At 37.4% G+C, this 24,905-nt stretch overlaps 2 protein-coding genes across 9 annotated transcripts in view; both read left to right on the top strand.

Moving 5' to 3' along the window:
* Positions 1 to 5,178: 5,178 nt before the first annotated feature.
* The window catches only part of FKBP5 (FKBP prolyl isomerase 5), a 90,364-nt gene continuing 70,637 nt past the window's right edge, over positions 5,179 to 24,905 (top strand). For 2 of the 8 annotated variants that reach the window (XM_063098445.1, XM_063098447.1), the window contains exons 1-2: positions 5,194 to 5,297; positions 5,612 to 5,777. The gene's annotated coding sequence lies outside the window, so the exon portion shown is untranslated. Of the gene's footprint in view, positions 5,298 to 5,611; positions 5,949 to 24,905 lie in introns of all 8 variants that reach the window. The other 6 variants (XM_063098442.1, XM_063098449.1, XM_063098443.1 and 3 more) reach the window with 5 other exon arrangements.
* On the top strand, positions 23,137 to 23,611 carry LOC134378819 (transmembrane protein 14C-like). The gene is made up of 2 exons (XM_063098123.1): positions 23,137 to 23,236; positions 23,339 to 23,611. The coding sequence occupies exons 1-2, from the start codon at positions 23,137 to 23,139 to the stop codon at positions 23,500 to 23,502; spliced, it is 264 nt and encodes an 87-aa protein (XP_062954193.1). The 3' UTR covers positions 23,503 to 23,611.

The following is a 24,905-nucleotide window of genomic DNA, read 5'->3' as shown; positions in this document are numbered from 1 at the left end:
TATATACTTACTAGTGAAATTGCTGGGGCAAAAGATTATTCTATATTTAACATTTTAGGAACTGCCAAACTGTTTTCTACAGAAGCCACACCATTTTACATTCCCACCAGCAGTACATGAAAATTCCATTTTCTCTACATACTCACCAACACTTGGCAGCCCTGTTGAAAATCAGTTGCCCACAGATGTGTGGGAATATTTCTGGAATCTTAATTCCATTCTTTGATCTATATGTCTATACTTGTGCCAGTACCACACTGTATATTGATCACTGTTGCTTTGCAGTAGGTTTTGAAATCAGGAAATGTGATTCCTCCTACTTTGTTTTTCTCTTTAAAGACGATTTTGGCTATTCTGGGTCCCTTCCAATTCCATACAAATTTTCAAATCAGCTATAAAGAAGTCATCTGGGATTCTGATGGGGACTGCATTGAATCCGAAGATCAGTTTGGGGCATATTGCCATCTCAACAATGTGAAGTCTTTTGAATTGTTTGTCCAATTACTTAAATTTTCTTTAATTTAGTTCAACAATGTTATATAGTTTTCAGAGTATAAGTTTTGCTCTTCTTTTGTTAATTTATTCCCAAGTATTTTATTCTTTTTGATGCTATCATAAAAGGATTTTTTAAATTTCATTTTTGGATTGTTCATTGCAAGTGTATAGAAATACAATTGATTTTTGTTAATGATCTTGTATCCTGCAACCTTGTTGAATGTGTTTATTGCTTTTAATAGTTTTTTAGTGAATTCCTTAGGATTTTCTATATACAAGATCGTTTATCGTGAAGAGATAGTTTTGCTTCATTTCTAACCTGAGTTCCTTTTATTTGTATTTCTTGCCTAATTGCTCTGGCTAGAACCACCAGTACAATATTGAACAGAACTGTATAGAGTGGGCATCCTTATCTTGTACTTGTCTTGTGTCCTGGGGAAAGTATTCAGTCTTTCACTGTGGAGTATGCATAAAGCAAATGTATTTCACAGGGCCTGGTTTTCCAAAGCCTTGCAGTTTCAAATACTGACCTTGAAAAGGACAAGAAATTTTCCCCAGGCTATAGTCGCTGTCATAAGATAAAGAATTGTAACATAGCAAGGTTGCTGGCTCAAAGACAGATGGGTTACTGATTGATATGTAAAGATACTGGGAAATTGCTGTAAGAAGAGAGTGTTTGCTAAAATCAAGCTTTTCTTAGTGGATCCACTAACTTAATTGCATTATAGAAGGTCACCTTGCTTGTCTTACTGAATGTGACCAGCTTCTATTGTTAAACTTGTTAAACTGTACTTAGAAAAAAACCCCACCTATGTTCTCTTCCTGTAACTTCCTCGTCTGGAGAATAAATGAGGGAAGAGAACCCCAATTCGTGGTTAATTTCCCAAATGAAAGGAATGCCTCGCTCTTGAGGGTTCCAGGAGATTAACCCCTTTTCAGGGCTTCTCAGTGCTCAGAAGAGATGGGCTTCGAGTAATCTTTGGTAGCTCCATTACCCAGGGGAAAAGGGGTGACAAATCAGTGGGAAGCAAAGCAACATTTCACCATTACATATGATGTTAGCTGTGGGTTTTTCATAGATGCCCTTTGTCAGGTTGAGGATGGCTGTCTGTTTTTGTAAATAAAATTTTATTGGAACACAGCTATGCCATTCATTTATGTATTGTTGATGGCTACATTGAGCTATAATGACAGAGTTGAATAGTTGTAACAGAGATCATATGACTTGCAAACCTAAAATATTTACTATCTGGCTCTTTAAGAAAAGTCTGCTGACATCTGTTTTAAGCCACTAAATTTGGGGATAGTTTGCTGTGGAGCAATACATGACTAAAAAAACTCCCAATCTTAGACTGGGACCCTAAAGAGTTGTACCATTATGAAAGGGAGAACCATAAATAAACAAACGCTTCCAGAGACTGTAGCCCAGCTTCAAGTCATCTGAGTGGCTCAGAAAATCTGGAGCCCTGAAATTGGGTGAAGATGATTCCAGACTGCTAGTGCCTCCAGATGCCTGGCAGAAGCAAATGGAAATTATTTCCAGAGGAAGATATTATCATCGTTACCTCACATGATTTTTTCAAATACAATATCTAAAACATAACCAGGTAAATGAGGAAATAAAACATGAGAAAGAACCAGTAGTAAAAACTGACAATGGAAGCAGACTTACAGGGAATGCAGATTGGAATGATCAGACACAGACCATAAAACAACTACATTTACTATGTTTAAGAACAGAAAAGCCAAGCCTAAAAATTATAGCAGAGCACTAGGAGAAAAAAGAAGTGGCATAGCATATTTGAAAAAGAACCAAATATAAATTCTGATAACTAAAAAATAGAATAACCAAATGGAGCTCAATGGATAGTTTAAGAGATTTCTTTTTTAAAGCTGAAAGGAGAATGAGTGAACTCAAGAATAGTCCAAAGAAACTTATTAGGACAAAGCATAGAAAGACAAAAGATAGAAAAAACAGAAGAAAGGGATGAAGTGAGAAGATCTAACATGCGTTTCAATTGGAGCACCAGAAAGAAAGCGGAAAAGGGACAGAAACAGAATTTGAATGTATAATGGCTGAGAATTGTTCAAAATGGCCAAAAAACTTTTCAAAAGGTGATAGGTAGCCACAAAATGACAGATACCTATTCTACCATGTATCCTGACTCTTAAAACAGCACATCTTTCATGTACAAAGCTGCCTGTGAAAGGATTCTGAAGCCAAGATGAAGGTAGCTCCATAGTGGGTGAAATAGGGTTTGGGTGTGCTGAGTTCAAGTACAAGTTCTGCCCTTTCTTAGCTGTGCCACCTGGAAGCTGCCACACTTCAGTTTTCTCAATTAATAAATGAGTATAAAAAGTAATATCAGCCTACCCCACGTTGCTATTGTGAGAATTAAGCATATAGTCCATGTAAACAAACCTAGTGAGTGCCAAATGCTTTAAAAATGAGATATGGTTTGAGCAGTATCATAAGCATGCCCAGGGACACTAATAGTGACAGGCAGGACTGACTATATAATTTGCAGGGCCCGGTGCAAAATGAAAATGTGAGGTCCCTTGCTGAAAAATTACCAAGAATTTCAAGATGGCGACATCAGAGCATTAAATAAAGCACAGGGCCCTTCTAAGTGTGGGGCCCTGTGTAACACACAGGTCACACACCCATGAAGCCAGCCTTGGTGACAGGTCCTGAAAAGAACTGCTCCTTACGTTAGTAAAGGGTTGCTCATCTCACACCCAGGTGTCTGCAGCCAGAGTTCACATCATCTTTGAATTCTGAAGGGCAGCAATGTTAGGGAAAATGCAAGCACACGTGTTTCCAAATGCCAAGGAGGGCAAGTGCACTGACCAGAGTGGTTTTCTGGGGGAGTGGGTGGGGCTAGCCAGGCTGCCATTGGAACTGTGGAACTGACTGTTCCTCACAGACTCTGGTCTAGGGAAGAAAAAAAAAAGCCTGCAGCTGTATCTACAGGGCCTGTTGTTGTTTGCTGCGGTGTGTTACAACACAGCCTGGCAGCCTCCCGGGCCTTTCTGTCTTCCTCCTGGAAGAGCCTAGCCCCAGAGCATGTGACACGTCCCTACAGCCCTGCAGATTTACCCACACTGCTCCTCACTATTCCCTCAATTACTAGGCTTTTCCAGGTCTGCATGCTTTTTGCTCATGCTATCCCCCCTGCCTGGGAGTCCTTTTCCTTCCTTATCCACACCCCTGAGCGTGGCAAACACCTACTCCATCTTTTAAGACTCAGCTCTAGTGTCACCTCTTCAATGAAGCCATCCTTGCCTCTCCCAGGGACAACTGATTCCTCCCTCCTTGGAGTCCTCCACTGTGCCCTACGCAGACATCTGTCACAACCCCTGCAACATGAGGAGCACTGACATGTTATGTGGATGTCCCCATCTCCTAGGCTGAAGCCCTTGAAGGCTGAGACAATGTCTTCTCACCTTTGTATACCCTGCACATGGCACAGTGCTTAATACCTGCTGTTATTAAGCATAGTAGGTGCTTAATTGTTGTTAGAGTAGTTTTGATCAATATTGTTTTGCTGAATTAATGCAGGAATAAATTGTTTCGGTGATTCTCCCTGGCAACTGGTAAAAAGGGAAGCTTCTAGGCACTGATAGACAAACGACTAAGATAGGGCCCCTGCCTTTGAGGAGGTTTCAAGGTTGGCTCTGTCTTTTCTGCTGACACCACCTCCTGAATGCAGGGAATGACTACAATAGTACTCAGCGTGGTGATTTGAAGAGGCTCTTCATAATACTTGAATGTGATATAGGGCAAAGAGAACAGATTTGGAGCCAGAAGACATGAGTTCTAATCTAGCTATGGGACGTTAGGTTTCCATAGGTAACTATATGTCCTGTGGGTAACTCGCTATGGGACTTCAGGTTTCTGTTTCCTCAAAATTGAGGGGATTGGTGGTCTGGCTGGTTAAAACGTGGTGTTGTAACATCAAGGTCAAGAGTTCTGATCCCCTTACTGGCCAGCTGCCAAAAAAAAAAAAAAGCTGAGTTTGCTAAGCAGCTAACTCTGTGGAGTTGGGGCCTTGGGGGCCCAACACAATCCTTTTTCAAGGCCCCTTCCTGTCTTAATCGCCTGGGATTTCATGTTTGAAATAAAGAAAGCCGTGGGAAAGCACTGTCTTCACAGTCACTGGGAGTCTAGAAGGAGGTGCTATGTGCTAAATTGGTTCTGGAGGTGGGATTGCCCCAGTCCTGACTGGGTATCTTTGAGTTCACGGAGTTGTTTCCTGAGGCTAACCTGGCCTGCCCCTCTCCAGCCTCAGGTCAGGGCCGGTGGACAGGCAGGAGAGGCAGAGCTTTAAGAGAGACGATGCAGATGTGAAGTCAAGCAGCTTCTTCAGGCATTAGTTTCTCTGGAGGTAAGGGATAATGAGAGGGTGTCGGTCAGTATCCTTCATCCCTCCTCTCCGGCCCCCACAAAGAGCAAGGGCCAAGACACGTGGGCTAGTGGGAAGGCGGAGAAGAAAACGAAGGGGGCGTGGCCTTATTAGCATGGACGGCGCGCGGCTACCAATCCGAACAGGCGGAGAGACAGCCCGCGCGCCTTTTGGGGGCGGACTGACAGCCACGGGGTCCTATGGAAGTCGGGTCCTGCGGCCGGCGGGGGCGGGACGGCGCCCGGCGCTGCCCCGGGCATTCGGACCGGCTCGCGGGCGCTGCCAGTCTCGGGAGGCGGTGTCCGGCGCGCGAGCGGCCTGCTGGGCGGGCTGAGGGGTGAGCGGCGCGCGGGCGAGGGGGAGAGGGACGGAGCCAGCGAGCCACCGTGGCGACAGGTACCGGCGCCATGGCCGTAGGGATGGGGCGGGCGGCCGCGGCGCCGCGGGAGCCCAATTCCCTCCTTCCCGGTCACCCCGCGTCCGCGCCGCCTCTCCGTCCCCTCAAGCGACTCCCTAGCTCGGGAGCGGCGCGTCTGGGCTAGCGGGGCCAGGGAAGCCTCGAGGTGAGCGCGCGGGAGGCCTCCACCCCAGAGCGCGGAGCCGGCGGACGCGGGAGACGCTCCCGCCCCCGCCACGCTCCCCCTCGCGGAGGCAAGGCCGGTCGCGCCCGCTCGTCCTCACTCAGCTTTTGTTTCCCGCCCGGGTGACAGGTCCCGCTCTGGCTCTCGTCGGCAGTCCCCGACTCGCCCGAGGCCCGGCGGGCCCGTGACCGCGGCCGCCCCGAGCAGGCGGCAGGACCCTCGGAGACACGGGCGGCGTCTGAGCAGCCACAGTCGCGGGCGCGAGCGAAACTTCACCTGGCGGGGCCCGAGGAGGGTGAGGATAACGGAGCGCCCCGCCGCTGCCTGCCGCGCTCGGGGGTGGCCGCCCGGTGGGTGTGGATGGGCGTTCACCGCCTTCACCTGCCGCCCTGGGACAAATGACTGGGAACAGCATCGCCGCTCTCGGCCACTTGTTGAAGGTGTCCGTGCAGCGCCGTTCTAACAGGTGATCTGTATTATAGTGCCAGAGGAAAGCCAGTTAAAAGTTGTTCCTCACTCAGTTCAGTCCTGGGACCTTCTAACTAACGCTTTGCGTCTGAAAAGGTGTGTCGGCGACAGTATATGAGTCAAAAACCAGTATTGCTAAAAAGTAATGTGAGGATCAAGGCGTTAGATTGCCTTTTTCCCATTAACAAGCCAGGAGGAACGTCTCAGTCTCATTTAAAACATCGGTTTCTGCAGTGGTGGCGAAAGCATGGTGAGGTACAAGTTGTAAGCGGAGAACGCAGAACTCTAGATAGCCTTCAGCGTAGCTCAGGACAGTGTGTACAGAGCTTGGCCGCCATTCAGTGAATTCTGCATGGAGCAGTTTCAGCTCGTGGTTTTGGATTTACTTTTCAGGAGTATGTTTTCCAGTGGAGTAAGACTTGGCGTTGAATGGTCGCTTTCTTTGCCTCTCTGAGGGGGTAGACGGGGCTGCTTATTTTCATTGTCCTCCCATTTTGTTAGATGGGGAAACAAGGGAAAACTTAAGGCAAATTGTGATTAAGTATTTTTTAATAGTCTTTGGGAGTTCTGTCCCCCTGTTTTACTTTAGGGAATGATAGTAGCGGCTTCTCTTGGTGTTTGAATCAAAATTCAAGGAACGACTTGAATAAATTCTTATTCTGGTGGGAAAGTTTTACTCTGTCATGCTTTCACTTACCATTACCTCTCTCCCAACTGACCTCCGCTTAGCAGTCTACAATTATGGCCCTGACCAATTCAGGGATTCCATAGAAATAATGTATTTTTAAAATATATTTTTTAAATGAGGGTTATTAATAACACTCATTTGTGAGAAGCACTTTAGTTTACTCAATTTTTTCTTTAAATGTGTCTTGTTTAATATTCGTATTGAGTATGATTTATACTTCAGAGATATAAGTTTAACTTCTTAAGAACAAAGTTACTAATTTTGATTTAATTATGCTAATTTGTTAGTGTTTCATTGAATGGTCATTTTGCTTATTTACCTAGCTAGAGTTAGCTAATAGCTAATAAGAGTTCACCACTGAAAGATAAACTCTTTAGTCAATAGTTGTGACTGCTTGAGATTTTTTTTAAAAATCAAAGATGGTCTTTATAAATTGTTTTATTTCTTTAAAACAATAAGCTTATATATTATGTAGTCTTGCAACATTTACAAAACAAGTATGTTTCCGAATCTTTAATTTTTTTTTGTTATGGGAATTTGGGGTGATTTTCCTTTTAAAAACATCATTTTAACCAGTTTAGCATAAAAAACTTAAAATATTAGATTAGGCAACTAATTAAATCTTCAATTTTCTGTTTATTCTTAGATTGGAAAAGAATGTATATTTTGATTTTGTTTTTTTTAGCTTCTCACTGAGGTTTCATTACAACATGTTTCTGTTAGAAGAAATAGGATTCTGAAAATGATTCAAGGTAGAACCGCTAGCAAGGAAACCCTGCTTTATTTTGTTATCTAATGCATGTCACCTAGGGAATGAGACTGATACCTAGCACTGCTTTCTGGGAATTGAAGGTGGTGATTATTCCTGTTAAAAGAGTCGCACACCTACAGTGTGCTATGTTTTGCACAGACATGTATATATAGTCTTTATTGTTCTGGAACTTACCAAAGAAAGAAGAGGAGGCAAACAAATCTGTTTTTCATTTTGGGTAGTGCTCTTTATCATAGGAAGAAAAGTTTAGTGCATCTAAATCTTGTAAACTATTCTTGATCGTCAGTAAGTGGTAAATCTAAGTGGTTAATCTGCTCCTGCTGTCTACTAATTTTAGCATTCTCATAGCCTCAGTAGTGTGATTTGATTTAAATTAAATCTGTTTAAATCATAGCATAAACAATGATAATTGTTAAAAAAAATTTAACTTTTTCCCTCATTTACTATTTTATGTAATTTTAAATATGCTGTTTTTACAATTTAGGATTAGTTATAATTTATGGATATTGGTTCATTTTTTAAAATCTGTCTTTTTTTGCATCCACATCAGAAAGTTCTTTATTTGGTTATTTACTAGAGTGGGAGATGTTTGAAGTAACTGGAGGGCTAACTATATACTTCAACAGATTAATCATTGGTATTTGAGATAAACATTTATTTTGCCTTTACTAATCAAAATCAAACATGTATATGGCCTATATATTTTTCAACAAAAATGTAAGTTCATTGAACAGAAAAGTGACAGGTCTAATCTCAATCAACATGGATGAAAGGACTAACTTTTTCCATTTAATGAACATGTTTATGTTCCTCTGAAACAACAGACTAGGCTTTTCTCCCTTTTATACACATTAAATTTCATTGGTCTATTGAGAATGAAGAAATCATTATTTGAGAAATATTTATCTGCTAGAATTTTGTTTTGTGTTGTCAGTCTTTACTGAAGATAGAATTTAAAAAATATCTGTAGCCATCCCTCTTTAGACTTTTTATTATGAATGTTTCACACACACACAGAACTGGAGAGAAGAGTATAATGAACCTCCATGTACCCGTTCCCCAGACTCATTAATTGTCAACATTTTAGTTAATGTGCATTTTAAAACTGTTAAATTCTCACAGATATTATAAAACAGTGGTAGTATTGGTGTGCCTGATTTTTCTCCCAATTTTTTTCAAAACTTGTTATAAATAGAGAAACTTAAAAAGCAGTGTGTTTTAGGTCAGAGATTTGATTTTGGGCAAGTGGCAATTATGAAACTATTTTTGTCTTGAGTTTCTTTCTGCCAGTTCATAGCCTGGAAAAGAAAGAAACATGAATTTTTAAGTTTTTCATTAGAATAAATTAGTACAAATACTTTATATCTATAGAATAAGGTACTATTCATCTGGAAAGTTAGTTTATCTTCAAAGTATAGTATCTGCAGAATGCAGTTGTCTAAATGTTCTTCTGTTACCTTCTCTTTCTCTGAAAACTCAATCATTGCAATGCTTTAACTGCCACCTCTTTTTAGGTCCCAAATCTATATAGCTGTCTAAACTTGAGGTCTAAATTTTCATCTGTATCTTGAAGTAAAATGTATTTAAATACCATCTCTTGTAGCAGTCGTACACCGACATCCCCTCTTTCCCTCACTTCAGCCAAACCACTTCTCTTCCTCATTTCCCCCTTTAGCTGTTAATGACTCCATTATTCTTACTGGTCATTTTTGACTCTTCCTTTACTTAAGCTCAGTGAGTCACTGAATCCCTTTGTTACTAACTTTCTTTTTATCTTTTTGTCCCTTTCATTTCTACTACACTTGTCCTAATTTGCTTAATATGTTAGAGCAGGAAGTTTATCCCTAATCTATAATGAACTTCACACATATCAAAATTAAGGTGTGTTCCAGAAGTAAAACAGGACATTTCTTCCCTTCCATAGAATGCTTCAGCCAGCCCGATAGGTAGACACATAATTTTTAAGGCCTATATAATAATTATATTTAAATGAAGGTGATGGAAGATTGCCAAGTCACTCGGCTCAGATAACCAGGTGAATGGTGACTGGCAAGGCCCACAGTTTTTCAAGGGGTTGAGCATCAGACTTTCTTAGACAACAGATATGGCCTAGGATGACTTCCTTCTGGCCGAGAATGTCTGCAAGTTTGCAGTAGGGGAAATGCTGAATTGAATGTATATAACACATTTTCAGGACTTTCTAGTGTTTTTATGGCTAAAAGTACAGGTCTCTGGGTTTACCTGAAGACTCTTCTCCTATTTCCTGCCAGCATAGTTCCCATTAAAAATCCACCTTTGCTGACAGTAACATGATACTCTATTTCATTATTTTGCCTTCTCTTTACAGGCTTCTGGAATTGAAGTTTGTCAGAAAAATAGGAGCTTGAGATTATTTGGGAGGATATAAAATAGAGAGGGGGAAAATAAGTGGTATTCATTGTATTTCCCACTAGTAGTTGTCTAGCCTCTAGGAGTTGTGGGCCTGATTCATTTCCAGATGGATTGTAGTTTATCAACTTGGCTTGTTTTTGGTCAGCTTTTGGGATCTTTCTTCTTTCTGCTCTTCTGGGAAGTGTTTGAATTTCCTCCTGGTAGGACATCAAGACCCAATTGAAGATTACTGATTTGGAGGATAAGAGAATGAAATACTATATTGTACCTGGTAACCCAGAATATCTGCTAATTTTCTTCTAAGGGCACTATGAATAATATGGTGATTCTGAAATGCTTATGCAGAAATTAATTTAATGGTTATTAAGGGTGGAAAAAGGAGAAAAATAGCCATCTCTAAGAAGCCTGATGTGGTAGTGTATTAGTCTCTTTGTGTTGCTTATAGCAAAATACCTGGAACTGGGTGATTTATAAAAAAATGAAATTATTGCTTACAATTTCAGAGGCTGGGAAGTCCAAAGTCCAGGGAGTACATCTGGTGAGTGTCTTCTTTGGTGGTGGCTTTACAGCAATGCAGGGGTCTCACATGGCAGAAAATGGCAGAGCAGGGAGAGACTTTCATGTGCTCTCCTTTTAAAGCCCTCAGAACCACACCCCTGACCACCATTATTAATGCTTTATGCCACGGTCCTACAATCTAAACATCTCATCAAGGCCCCACCTTTCAATTACCAGAATAGGATTTCCCACTCTCAACACTGTCACAGTGGGGGCCAAGTTTCCAATACCTGGAACTTTGGAGGACACAATTTAAGCTTCAGTGAGTTTGGTGGGGAGACATGCAATCCACAGCAGGTAGGAATAGACACGAGAATGAGATTGAGGAGTGTTGCTACCAAGTAGCTTTATGATCTTGGGCACCTTAAAATTACTTAACCTTTGTGAGCCTTACTTTAGTTGTAACATGGATGGGTTGTATTAGATAGGGTCTTAAGGTACCTTTGCACCTCTGGAATTCTAAGATGTATGGTTTCTCAGAAAAGAACTACTAATTTATATACTGTTCCTAGTTAATGATTTTTCAGTGGCTGTTTCACATACACATTTTTCTGTTTCCATTAGAGGTTAGGAAAAGAAATAATTAAAAGAGTCAGCATTCATAAAATAGATTAGATTTTAGTGTTTCATTTATCTACAACTTTCCACTGAATTTATTCTGTACCCTTACTTTCACCTTCTGTTTGTATCTACTTTCCTGTTCTTCTTGCTTTTTCTTCTTATCTTCACTTTACAATGTGACTTTCAGATCCTTCTTATCTCTGCTTCTTCTTGCTGCTGGTTTTTTCTAGTCCTTCATTACCAATATTTCGTTATGGACAAGGAATTCCTCAGATAGACCCTTGAGTCCAAGCTATTACTAATTTCAGTTCAGATGTCCCAATAGTTGTGAGGATTAATGGGACTCTTCTGTTCTATAATACAGCAGCTAGAGAAATGAGTCCTAGGGTAAAGGGAGTGGGCAAGTCTGAAGGGAGAAGGAATGGTGTGGAAGAGAATTTCCAAGAATTATTTTGATTTTGTTTCTAAAACATAAGTTAAAATCTTAAGCTTTGATGATGGTAACTGTGCCAGTGATGTCAAAGTTGGGTCCTAAAGTCTTAATGGACTGTGAGTTTCTTGAAGGCAGCAGCTGTACCTCCAATTCTAAGTCCTCAGCATTCAGTTATGTTGAAGTACTGATGCAAGTACTGATGTAAGTGCAAGTTGAACTGAATTGTTAGGACTGATTCTCTCTTCAAGGTGTTTTGTGGTAGGCTGGGGGCTAAGAATATAGCATAAAGTCTTAAGTAAGACTGTTGGGGCTTGAATCTTACCATTACCACTTTGTGATATTGGACAAGATATTTAGTTTATCTAAGCCTCAGTTTCTTCATCTATAATATGGAAGAGGGACAAGATTAATACCTACCTGAAAGTTGTTGTGAGGATTACATGAGATAATATGTGTAAAGCACTTAGCTCAGTGCCTGGTCTATGTCTTCAATAAATATTAAATATATTATAGTTTCATTAATGAGCACTGCTGTGTTCCAGATATTTATTAAGTTCTGTTAGGTTCTCAGTAGTGTTACAAAATAAGTAAGACACAGTCCTGCTCTCAGAAAAGATAGAACGTATGCACAAAAGATAAATAACCTAGCTCCCACGTTAAGTGGAAAATGAGTGGTTTATTTAAGGGCTTAAGAGGCAGGAATAATTGCTGAGCAGAGGAGAACTGCAGGAAGGTGACAGAATTTGACCTGTGCTTTGAAGGACTAATTAGCAAGTTGACAGGCTCCTTGGAGCCAGACTGCCTGTATTTGAATCGTAGCTCTGCTGTGGCGTAAGTGTAATCTTAATAAGCAAGTTACTTAACCTCCCTCCTAGGAGGCTGAGAGAATGAAATGAGTTAATACATGTAAAACACTTAGAATGGTGTCTCAAACATTGTTAGAACTTGATAAATTATTATTAATAAGTTGAGAAGGGAGAATGCATTTTAGATAGAGAGAACGTTGAGTGATCATGAAGGGGAGATACCTGAGGTTTGTTAGAAATTATAAAGCCAGATTGGCCAGAGGGATGGCCTGTTGGAAAATAGTGGGTGATCATGTTGGGGCAGAATTATGAATGATTAAGCTAGGGAGTATGTCATCTCTTCTATATATACCCACGGAACTTGGGAAGATTTCTTGGGTAGTCAAGGGCTCTTGTGTGTTATAGATTACATTTCTTAGTCTGCATCCCTAGCATTTCTCACTATCTTTCTTGATTTCAAAATAATTGAAACTTCTATTCAAACTAATTTTGGCAGTGAAGCTCATGATCTTCTATCCTAAAACCACTATGCCTCTTTAATTTGCCCATTTCTTTTTGTAAATGTGTTTTTTGCCCAACTTTTTCCCTCAATATTCTAGTTGTTTACATAATCGTATTCCTTTTCTCCAAAGTTTAGTGGGTTTCTGCTACTGTTTTTCTCTCTGTTCTCAAAACCCTAGTCTGTATCCTAAATCACAAAGCCATAAAGTAGAAAGAATCAGGGAGAGGAAGGAAGGAAGGGAAATATCTTTCTAGATTAACTATATTGTTTTACAGGTGAGGAAATTGAGGTCCAGAGGAAGAAAAGTCATACTGAAGATCCATATCTTGAGCAAGCCTGCACTTTTCAGGGCTATACTAGGGCATTTTTTTACTGTCATCTCAGTGTGATTCAGGCATCTGGGTGGGAATTATAGTAGGACCATCAATAATTTTAATGCCATAGCTATTAAACACCAAGATAAAAGTAATTTTACTACCAGGAACAGTATGATAATAATCCATCCTTATTAATGAGAAACTCATGATTATATTACTTGGAGAAGCAACACTATTCTTAAAGTGTTTAAAACCAAGACTCCAAAATCTGCCTTGAGAAGAAAAGGGTTTTTTCTTTCATTTTTAGAGTTGTAAATTATAAGTATAATAGCGTTGTAAACATAAATAGAATTCTCAAGAAAGTGGACTTTTTATTTCTATCATGGTGGAACATAGGTTCTTTTACAGAGCAGGATGTTGATAGGATGGTAATATTAGCACAAAAAGTTGAGAACCATTGTACTTTTGCCTCACAGCCCCTGACCCTGTACATCCACTATTGCAGTAGTCTCTAAGCTTACATCAGCTGTCTTGTCTCTTATATTTTAGTATATGTCATGCATAATGGTGAGAACCTTATTTAAGCATCGTTTTCATGTACGTTGTTTTCCTACCTAGATGCAATGTGATAGAATATAAAACCCTAAGCTTAGTGTCTGGCCACACCAGTTGCTCAATAAATATTCCCTTCCCTTTTTAAAGAGCAGTTAATTTTTTCTCATATATAAATAAGGTCATTTCCCAGTCACCAATTCATTATTACATCACTTTCTTTTCTTCTCGAAATGTATTGTTTTAACTGTGGCAGGATGCCCTCTCTGCATTTTAAACATTTGCATAGTGTACAAATACTTCTTAGTCACTAGAAGCATAATTTTATCGTGAAATTATTTTGTAACTGGTAATGTTTTCATGTTCTGTATTCTTTCCCATCATTAAAGAAAGAAAAAGTGGCCTGGGATACCTAACAATGCCCCAGACCTCTGCAAATTCTGCCACATTCCTTACAAAAAAATAATAATAATAATAATCAGGCTTCTGGACTAGATTAATCTTTACTGAAATACTAATTTTTAAAAATCACTTTTAAACACTGAAGTTGAATTGTACAATCCACACATCTATACAAAAAAATTTTTTCCATGTCTTCAGTGCCTTGTATCAGATCACTTATTTATATTTCTCATGGTTTGGTTTCTTTTTCCTGTCTTCAATTTTCTGAAGGGAGAAGGGATTTTTTTTTCCCTCTTCTGATCTGTGACTTGTTTTGTATTTGGATGATTACCCTTTATAACACATTTTGTCTTCTAATTGTGCTATTAAGAGGGAAGATAAATGTTTTAAAATTAGATTTTGGTTTATTTACTTTTTTTTTCTTTTTTTGAAGACTGAGCGTGTGTACGTAGGTTTCTCTTGGCTCCTTCATGTAATATATAGGAACTTCTGTTTCTATTTTTAAATTTTTTATGTTGAATTTTTTTTTTTTTTTTTTTTTTTTTTTTGACCAGTAAGGGGATTGCAACCCTCGGCACGGTGTGGTCTGCACCATGCTCAGCCAGTGCAGATATATATAGGATCTGCACTGGCCATCCATATATAGGATCCAAACCTGCGGCCTCGGCACTACCAGCGCCGCACTCTCCTGAGTGAGCCACGGGGCTGGCCCTATGTTGAATTATTTTATTGTTATTTTTTAAAAAATCTGTTAGACTATATTTATGGGTGGTTCCTAGCCTTTCCTTCTAAATTTATATAGTAATAAGTTTTGCTGTTAACTCATTCTTTGAATGTTGTTTGTAATTTAACTTCTTTAGATATTAGCCCTGCAATTCTCATACCTTGAGAGAGAAAGGGCGAATTGATTTTTGTCACTTTCTTTATATATATATATTATTTGGCTACCTGCTCCTTACATTTTATAGTTTTTGTGTCTTCTAAAAGGGGGGAGTTTTAATATTATGTTATACATTCTTATAGACAGATTATCACCTCTGTTATAAGATCTGTTCATTTTCCTATTTTTAATATGACTATATTCTAGATTTTCTTTGCATAATTCAGGATATATTTTTGTTTGGTTTTTGGCTAGATTTGTCAGTTCAGGTTGTAGTTTCTTTTCATCTTCATATTGTTCATTTAATTAATATCTCACTTTCATCTCCACTTAACAAACTTTTTGGTGTTACCATATACTAAACATTTTCATGTGTATGTGCATATTTATAATTTCTAAACAAGTGTGACTAAGTTTTTTCCCTTTTCTTAGATTTCTAGACTATTTTAATATTTTTATACCTGTTGTCTATTTTGCTTCTAAGGATGATGATAACAGTATATGGGAATTTAATACACTATACGTGAGTTCATTTTTTCTGACAATTATCTAGCTTTGCCAGACCAACATTAAAAAATTTCTACTCCTCCTAATCTAGTGATCCTAATTTACTAATTTAAATTTTGATTCTTATGTCATCTTATCATTCTTTTATTTTAAAAAATTGTCATTGGCTTTTCTAAAAGTGAATCATGAATTATGTAAAATAATTAACATTAAGAGAGGAAAATAAAGATACATTTTATTTTATTTTTTTGGTGCAAGTATGGGGATCTGAACCTTGACCTTGGTGTTAAAATACCAAGCTCTAACCAACTGAGTAACTGGCCAGCTGGTTAAAGATGTATTTTAGAACCTATATTTTATATAAATCGAATTAACAGGTTATGAAGTGATGTGGAGATATGAACTTTTAAGTCATTTAGTTTCTTTTAATGATATTAATTTCCTTTAATTATATTAATCTATTCATTGAAAAGGATTTGATAGTTTGTAATTAAAACAAAAAAGGCTAGGACCATTAAAAACAAAATCAGAAAATGAGCATAAATCATTTGAGAAATAATGAGTAGGATGAGGGAGTGGGAAGAAATCTTTACATCAGTAATCTGAGGCAAGATACTTTCTGTGTTTGAACGTTAAATTTAGCTCTGAGCTTCCTGGCAAGAAAGAGAAAAAAGGAAACAGGATGGATTTTATAGTTATTGTCTGATAAAGCTTATCATTTTTGCAGAAGAGAGAAACTTTTTCTGAGTCCTAAGTTAAAAAAGAAGTTTTTAATGTGAATTCTTATATAAGTAACATAATTTATATTTCCATTTTTGTAAATTATTAAACTTTTGCTGTTGCTGTCTTAATCACCATCTACTATTATATGCACTGTAATTATATTTGGTCATATTAAGTTTACATCCACTGTGTCGAAAGTGGAAATACCATGGCTATGGTGTGTTTATGTATTGCCTCTAGAGTTGTAGCCATTGACGAATAGGAAACTGAAAGCTAAAAGTTCAGGAAATGCATTGTGTTGAAACTGTATGGAAAAAATGTATATGATACTTTACTGAAATCCATGGCCATTTGAAGACTGAAATATTTATGTATTTAGTTAGAGATGAATATTCTTATAATAATGCTGTCAGATGTTTAAATATGATAATCGATACAGTATGTTCATTGTAGGCCAGGAACATTGTGCAATGCTAGGAAAAAATACAACAGATTATTATATGTGTGCAGCTATACTCTTTCAAGAAATAAAACAGCTGGCACATCAATTGAATTCTTCAAGGATGTCTTATTTTCAGAGAATTACAGAGTTTTAGTTTAGTTCAAAGGAAGGGGAGGTCCTTGTTTTACAAGATAGCCCATTTCACTCTTAGGAAGTTCTGATGGTTGCATTGTATTTTTTATATTAAATTGAACCTAGTTTTCCTGTAATTTATTAATATACTCTATAGTTTTCTTAGTATTGAGAGGATGATTGATCAAAACTTTTTAAAAAGTTAAATGTATCTCAAATGTTTTCTTAGGTATTGTGACATTTCAGATGCCTCATAAAATACTCCCTGTAGGAGTCTATTTTTTAAGTTATAAAAAATTTCTGTCAGGAGATGTGATTAATGTATATATATGGTAGACCTATATTTTCTTACCATTTCTATACTCAGCTATTTTAACAGGATGTAATTTATAAGATTTAACATTCTTATTCTTTGAGACAAGCATGTAGTTTTAATAGCTTCTTAGAAATGGAATTTTTCTAATATTGTATTTTTATTGCTGTTTCATTGTTGTATATTTTAAAAGAGGTAACTTATGACTGTTTCACTACCAGTGTTATGATTTGAAATTATCGTGACACAAAACATTTAAGAGCCTTATTAAATGAAAATTCTACTCATTACTAAGTTCTTTTTAGGAATTTTAGCTGTATTATGTCTCAGTAATTCTAATAATTGTAATAGCTTTATTAAAATTAGCTTGTCTTTGCAATTGTATGTGTAACTGCAAATACATATGCAAATTGATGTTAGACCTTTTTAAAAATGTTAAAAAAAAAAAGTAGTGTCTTTTTCAGATTGATTTTGGTTTGGATCTGTTAGGGTCATATATTGTGGTGGTGACCAAAGGTATAGAAAGCACTGGGTGGCAAAGACTGGAGACTGGGCTTAGCCTGGAAGGTGAGGAGCAGTGGTTTCCCAGAGCAAAGTCCCAGAATGTTGTTTCCAGCAGAAAGGGGGAGTGGGCTGTGGGCTGACAAAAACAAGGAATCTCAACAACGCCAGACCTTAATAAAGGACCTGGTACAGTGGGAAAAGGAGTTGCACTTTATGCGGTAGCTGATCTGTTGTTGCAATAGAGGGTTCTTTTCAAGAATAACTTTTACATTCTTCTTATTGTATTACACATTCATTGTAGAAAAATTTAGTAGAAAAATATAAATCAGTGAAGAAAATTTTGAATGTTCTTAGCTAATTTCCCTTAGAGGTCATTTAACACCTATGTTACTTTTTATTTGTTTATTTGAAAGGGTTCTTGTTGAATTGTTCTTTCCACAAATTATGCTTTTAATAACTTTAAAAATTAATTATGAAGGAAATAGGGGTTAATAATGATGGTATAATGATTCCATTAGTATCTATTTTATGGGAAGCCATAGGCATAATAGGCATAATGAGAACATAGACCTTAAGTCTTACAGGAGAAACAGGAAAACAGACCTGCAAGTCTTACAGGGGAAACAGGAAGCCATAGGCATAATAGGCATAATGAGAACACGGACCTATAAGTTTTACAGAGGAAACAGGAAAACTGGAGACTAAAGGCCTTCTATAAGCTCTTTGGGAGCAGGGACCAGGTCTTTCTTGTTCACCATTGTGTCAGTGTCATTAGGCACAATGCTTGACACGTAATAATTATTCCAGAAATAGTTGTTGAATGAATGGATGAATTTCTTATTAAGTGCTTTTAGTAGTTCATATTTCCTACACTGTGTATAAGCAAGTTCAATTATATTAATCTAAGGTTAAGAGCCTTTGCTTGTACTCAGCCTTTTCTTTATTAATGAAAACTTAATAAATGATTTTTTTAAAAAAGTATCTATGTATGTACACACACACCAAAAATTGGAAATTTCATGTTTTTTCCCCGTCCCATTCTCCAGAATCAGCTACTTTCTAGCCATTTTCTCTGCATTTACAAATGCATATGCATTTTCTTGACACAAATAGGAAAATTATTTACATTTTGTTCTATAAATTGCTTTTTTTCTGTCGTTTTAAAACATCTTTTCATATCAATTCACATATAGCTGCTACTTTGTTTTTAATTGCTGCATAATATTCTATTGTAGAGATGTATAATAACAGTCCATTAAGGAAATTTCCTATTTTTTTACTATTACAATAATACTGTGTTTAATAGCCTTCTGCAAATATTTTTGCTTGCTTCTGTGAGAATATCTATAGGTAATTTCCTGGAAGTGTTATTGCTGGGCTAAAGGATATTTGCACTCAAACTTTTTATAGATATTGGCAAATTCACCCTTAAAAACATTGTACCAAATTGCATTCTCACTAAAGATAGAAGTGTTATTTTCTGATAACTGTACACACTTTCATTTTGTGGATTAAATGGTTAAACTTTTGAAAATGAATCCTTATCATTGTAACTTGAGATGTTCAGAACACTGTAGATTAAGTAATAGATTTCCATTGCCTGATGTACTCAGTTGAAGTTAAGTGAAAGGTGGTGTATTGTGTCTTCTACAGACCTGTAGTATGCATTGCACTGATTCAGATGTGGAAGATCACGATGTTGGATTCCTAGGTTTTTATCTTCTTAAAATATTTGACATAAACCTTTACTAGTGGCATTCCAATGGGGTAGAAAGCCCTGAGTGACGGTTTGAGAAGTTTACATTTGTTGTACTGGGGAACTATTTAAAGTCTTTGAACTGGGGAGTGATATGGTTGAGAGAGGTTTCACTGGCAGTATGTATAGAATGAGCAGAATTGAATAGGCTGGAGGTAGGCAGGTCAGATGGAGAACTGTGGTAATTCACAAAGGGAATGAAGAAAACCCAGAATATGGTGACAGGGAGTTGGAAAGTGAGATAGTAGGAAACATAATGAATAGTTGGCAGGTCCTGTTGATTAAAAAGAGAGGAATTATATTAAAGTTGTAGACCTAGGAGAATGGCCAGATAATGCAAATAATGAAGTAAATAGAGAAGGGGTCAATTTTGAAAAAGTTAATTAAAAAGTGTATAGATATAAAAGGGTCCTGAGGTACCTATAGGAAAGGCAGTTAGAGAGCGGTCAAAGATTGGAGAAGGGGAGAGGAAGCAATTATGGCTAGATTTGGGAGTTATCCTAATTTAGGTAGTAGTTGAAATTAAGAGTGGATGAATTATGGGCTGAGGTGGTTGACGGGAAAAGCTGTTGATCAAGAACTGCATTTTGAAAGCACTCATGATAATGGGAGATACTATAAAAAAAAACAGGAAGAGAAGAAAATAATCTTAAGAGAAGGAAAAGAATCAAGAGAAATGTTTCATTCTTTTATTCTACATATGATACTATATTTACTGGATTTTTTCAGGTAAATACCATGTTCTTCCTTTGGGAATGATACCTTAGAAAATTTTTATTATTATTTTGAAGACACAATTAAGTTTTATTTCTGAAATTGAATATTATACATGAAAAACGTCTTGGAAAAGTAGTTTTGGAATCATGCTGTGTTCCTTCTACTTTATTTTATAAAATTTTCATCTTATTTGAATATCTGTGGGTCTAAGACAAAAAGAAATACAGCTAATTGTTGGATAAATAAAAATATAGATACCTGTGCATCTTAATTGATCATTTAAAAAATGTTTCCTGACTTTTAAAACTTGGCTAATAACAAACTACAAGAATCTGTATCTTTTTAGAAGGACATAGTGTGAATTCAGAGATTTTGTTATCTTAGTGCTTGTTAGCATGGATCCTATTCACAGGAAATTAGCCAGAGTCAGAGTCAAGGACCTGTGACACTACTAGAGAGTCAGTATGTGAAATGATTATAGTGCAGGCCCAGGAGTCATTCTACCTGATTCCACTGTTCACTAGCAATAAATACATGGATAAATTACTTAAACTCTCTGTCCCTTAATGCTGTCTGGAAATGGCAGTAATAACAATTCCAGTATCATAAAGTTATTGAGAGGATCTGTGGTGGAGCTTACATTCTAGTAAGGAGAGACAGGCAATATACAAATAAATATATGTGCCAGGTGTTGAGCAGAAGAAAAAAAGTAGTGGAGCTGATTACAGTAGTTTCTTGCTCTCTTATATCAGGTATCAGGGAAGGCCTCCCTGATAACAAAGTATTAGATCAGGGTCCTAAAGGAAGGGAGGGAGCAAGATATGCAACTGTCTGGGGGAAGAGTTCCAAGCAGAGGTAACTAGGGCAAAAGCCCCGACGAGGGGCATATTGGAGGGTACAGCAAGAAGGCCAGTGCAGCTAAATCAGAGGAAATGAGGGAAGAGTGATAAGAATAATTTCAGAGATAGCCAGTGATCAGCATGTAAGGTTTTAACATAAGAAGACTTTGGATTTAATTTTGCCTGAGATAGGAAGCCATTGGAGTGTTGCCAGAGTAATTTTTTTTAATGCCAGTCTGGTTATCACTTCTTTTCTTAAATGCTTTAGTTCCCTATTTCCTTTGGAATAAAGTTCAAATGCTTTATTCTGGCACACAAGGTACTTCACAGTCAGGCCTCTGCCTATTTATTTAGCATCATCTGCCTCTTTCCCACATACCCTCTGCTTTAGCCAAATTGGATCACATGCAGTTCCCTGGATGGGTCATGATGATTCATGTCTTCGTGTTTCTGCAGTTTGCCTTGTGAGAAACCCTCCTCCTCAGCTCACATGGTCACTGGCTCAGTTTTAGAGGGTCCTTGTTGTGCTCTTGTTCTCTCAGCATTCCCTCCCATAGCCACTTTGTACTCAAGCCACATGGTCTTGGGATGTGCTGTGTTCTTTTACCAGCCTTGATTTTACTCTTGCCACACCCTTGCCAGCTGAAATTATGCCTGTCCTTTAAGAACCAGCTGAAACACTGCCATCTTTTCCCTCCTTTGGACCCTTAACACTTTGTAGTTGTCTTATACCTAATCATAGTTCTCTTGAATTAAAATGTTTCTTTGACTTACTTCACAAAAAATCCCTGGCCTAACTTATTTTGGTTTTCTTTGTAGCCCCTAGTACAGGGTCTTATGTATATTGCATATCCAGTAAGTATTTATGGTGTGTAGGATTGGTGGGATAATTAGAAAACTATTGGCTTTCAAGCTGCTATGTGCCAAAAGCAGCAAAAAATGAATAAACCATTAAAGTGAGTGCCTATTAAAACAAATTTACTAAAATAAGATGTTGATGGTGGCATGGTAACCCTCATTCTCTCATATACTTACTCTGGCACCAAAAATTAGTGTACCCATTTTGAGATGTAGTTTGGTGAAATATATTCAGACACAAAAATGTTCATGGTTTTGACCCAATCATACCACTTCTGGAAATCATCTTAAGAAAATAATACAAACTAGAATGACAATTACAGTAGCTGCTACTGCTACTAATGTTGAAAGTTTGCCATGTGACAGGCACCATGCAAAGCCCTTTATGTGCATTACTTAATTTAATCCTCAGAATCCCAAAAGGTGTTAATAGTGCTCTTTTGTGACTGTCTCTTTTTTATTTAGCATAATGTCTTCAAGATTCGTCCATGTTGTAGCATGTTATCAGTTCTTCATTGCCAAATAATATTCTACTGTATGGATATGTCTGTCATATGTTGTTTATCCATTTATCAGTTAATGGACATTTGGGTTGTTTTCATTCTTTGGCTATTATAAATAATGCTAACATAATAATTATATGTTATAATTATATATAAAATAATATATAATATATAATTATATTATTATAATGCTACTATAAATAATAATGAACATTTGTGTAAGTTTCTAAGTGGGCATATGTTTTCATTTTTCTTTCTTTTATAAAGAAATGAAATTTATTTTGTACAGTTTTGGAGCCCACAGTACAGGGGACACATCTGGTGAGGGCCTTCTTCTATAGCAACACAGGGTGTATATACCTAGGAGTGGAATTATTGGGTCAAATGGTAACTGTTTACTTTTGAGGAAGTGGTACTGTTTTCCAAACTAGCTGCACCATTTTACATTTCCACAAGCAATGAATGAGGGTTTCACTTTCTTCACATCTTTGTCAATACATATTATCTGTCTTTTTGATAATAGGTATCCTATATGTGTGTAGTGATAACTCATTGTGGTTTTGATTTGTATCTCCCTAATGACTAATGATGTTGAACATCTTTTCATGTGCTTATGGCCATTCATACATCTTCTTTGGGGGCTGGCTGGTTAGCTCAGTTGGTTAGAGTGTGATGCTGGTAACACCAAGGTCCAGGTTTCAATTCCTGTATTGGCCAGCTGCCAAAAAACAAAAAACTTCCATCTTCTTTGGAAGAATGTCTATTCAAATCCTTAGCCCATTTAAAAATTTTGTCTTTTTATTGTTGAGTTGGAGGAATTCTTAATATATTTTAGATACAAATTTCATTATCAGATATATAATTTGCAAAACTTTCTTCCATTCTATGTGTTGTCTTTTCATTTTCTTGATGGTGTCCATTGAAGCACAAATCGTTGGTCCACCAGTGCAGACCTTCTGGAGAGCAAGCAGTTCAGCTGCAGATTCAGGCCTGGTGTAGTCTCCTGTCTAGAGAGAATGAGAAGAGAGCAATGCAGAAGGACACTGGCCCACTAATGACTTTACGTTGGTTTGGCTTTGGCTATGTAGCATTGGTTGCTTCTGGTGGGATAATTGGCTATGCAAAAGCAGGTAGCATGCTGTCTCTGGATGCCAGGCTCCTGTTTGGGGGGTTAGCAGGCCTGTATGCTTACCAGCTGTTTCAGGATCCAAAGAACATCTGGCTTTTCCTAGCTACATCTGGGATCTTGGCTGGCATTATGGGAATAAGATTCTATCACTCTGGAAAATTTATACTTGGAGGTTTAATTGCAGGTGCCTGTTTCCTGATGGTCGCCAAAGCTGGAATTAGTATGTTGAATAGACACCCCATCAGTAGTAATCATGTCCCAGCTTAGACTCATGAAGAATTAAAAATCTTCAAACTTCCACTATTTTAAATGAATTAAGAGAAATGAGTGCAGCATTTTAACATATTGTGACATTTTACTTAAAAAAAAAAAACAACAACCCAAAACCAAAAAATGTTACCGAACTTGGCAGGGGAAAAAATTAGTTGTTACCATTACAACCCTACAGAGGTGACAAGAGTATATAACACAAGAGCTTAATGATACCCTCATACAGTTTGATTCTTGTATATTGATGTTATCTCTTCTTTCTGTATCTGTAGGTAAGATCTCAAGAGGTAAAATGTTAGGTGTCAACATTGAGGGCCCTGAAACCCCATGCCCTGCTCAGAGGAACAGTGTGAAAGAAGCATCTTTATGAGATTTAGGATATCTGTTCTTTTGCTCATCTGAGACCACAGACCTTTGAAATTATGTTAAATGAAATATCAATGAAAATAAAGTTTACTATAAATTAAAAAACAAAAATTTTTAATTTTGATGAAGTCCAGTTTACCTATTTTTTTCTTTTGTTGCTTGTGCCTTCAGTTTCACATAGGAAACCATTCCCTAATCCAAGGTCAATGAACATTTACCCCTGTGTTTTCTTCTAAGAGTTTTATAGTTTTATATTTTACATTTAGGTCTTTTATCTGTGTTTTTGAGTTACTTTTTGTATATGGTATGAGTTAAGGTGTCCAACTTTGTAATCTTTTGTACATGGAGACCTAGTTGTCCCAGTACCATTTGTTGAAAACTGTTTTTCCTCCCTTAAATTGTCCTGGCACCCTTTTCGAAAATCAGTCAACCATCCATAAATGCCAGAGTTTATTCCTGACTCTCAGTCCCACTCTGTTGATCTATGTGTCTGTCCTTATGCCAGTATCATACTGTTTTGATTTCTGTAGCTTTGTACTGTTTTGAAACCATGAAGTGTGAGCTCTACAACTTTGTTCTTTTCAAAGTTGTTTTGGTTATTTTAGGTTTCTTACATTTCCATATGAATTTTAGAAGCTTGTTGATTTCTGCAACAAAGCCAGCTTAGATTTTGGCAGGGATTTTACTGACCAGTTTGGGGAGCATTCAGTAGAATATAATACAGTCATTTAAAATTATGGTTATGAAGAAAGCCGTAACATTTAAAAATGTATATAGTTTTAAGTTGAAAGAAGCAGAAATATAAACTATGTACACTGTGATTGCAACCATATGAAAAATGCATATTAAAAAAATGTTTAAAAGAACCCTTATCAAGAACATGAGAAGACAAGCCACAGACTAGGAGAAAATATTTGCAAAAGACGTATCTGATAAAGGACTGTTATCTAAAATACACAAAGAACTCTTAAAACTCAACAATAAGAAAACAAACAACCTGAAGAAAAAATGGGCAAAAGACCTGAACAGACATC

Source organism: Cynocephalus volans, chromosome 5 (assembly GCF_027409185.1).
Source record: "Cynocephalus volans isolate mCynVol1 chromosome 5, mCynVol1.pri, whole genome shotgun sequence".
Classification (NCBI taxonomy): domain Eukaryota; kingdom Metazoa; phylum Chordata; class Mammalia; order Dermoptera; family Cynocephalidae; genus Cynocephalus; species Cynocephalus volans.
Note: the sequence above shows the minus strand (reverse complement) of the source record. Positions and strands in the feature narration are given on the sequence as shown.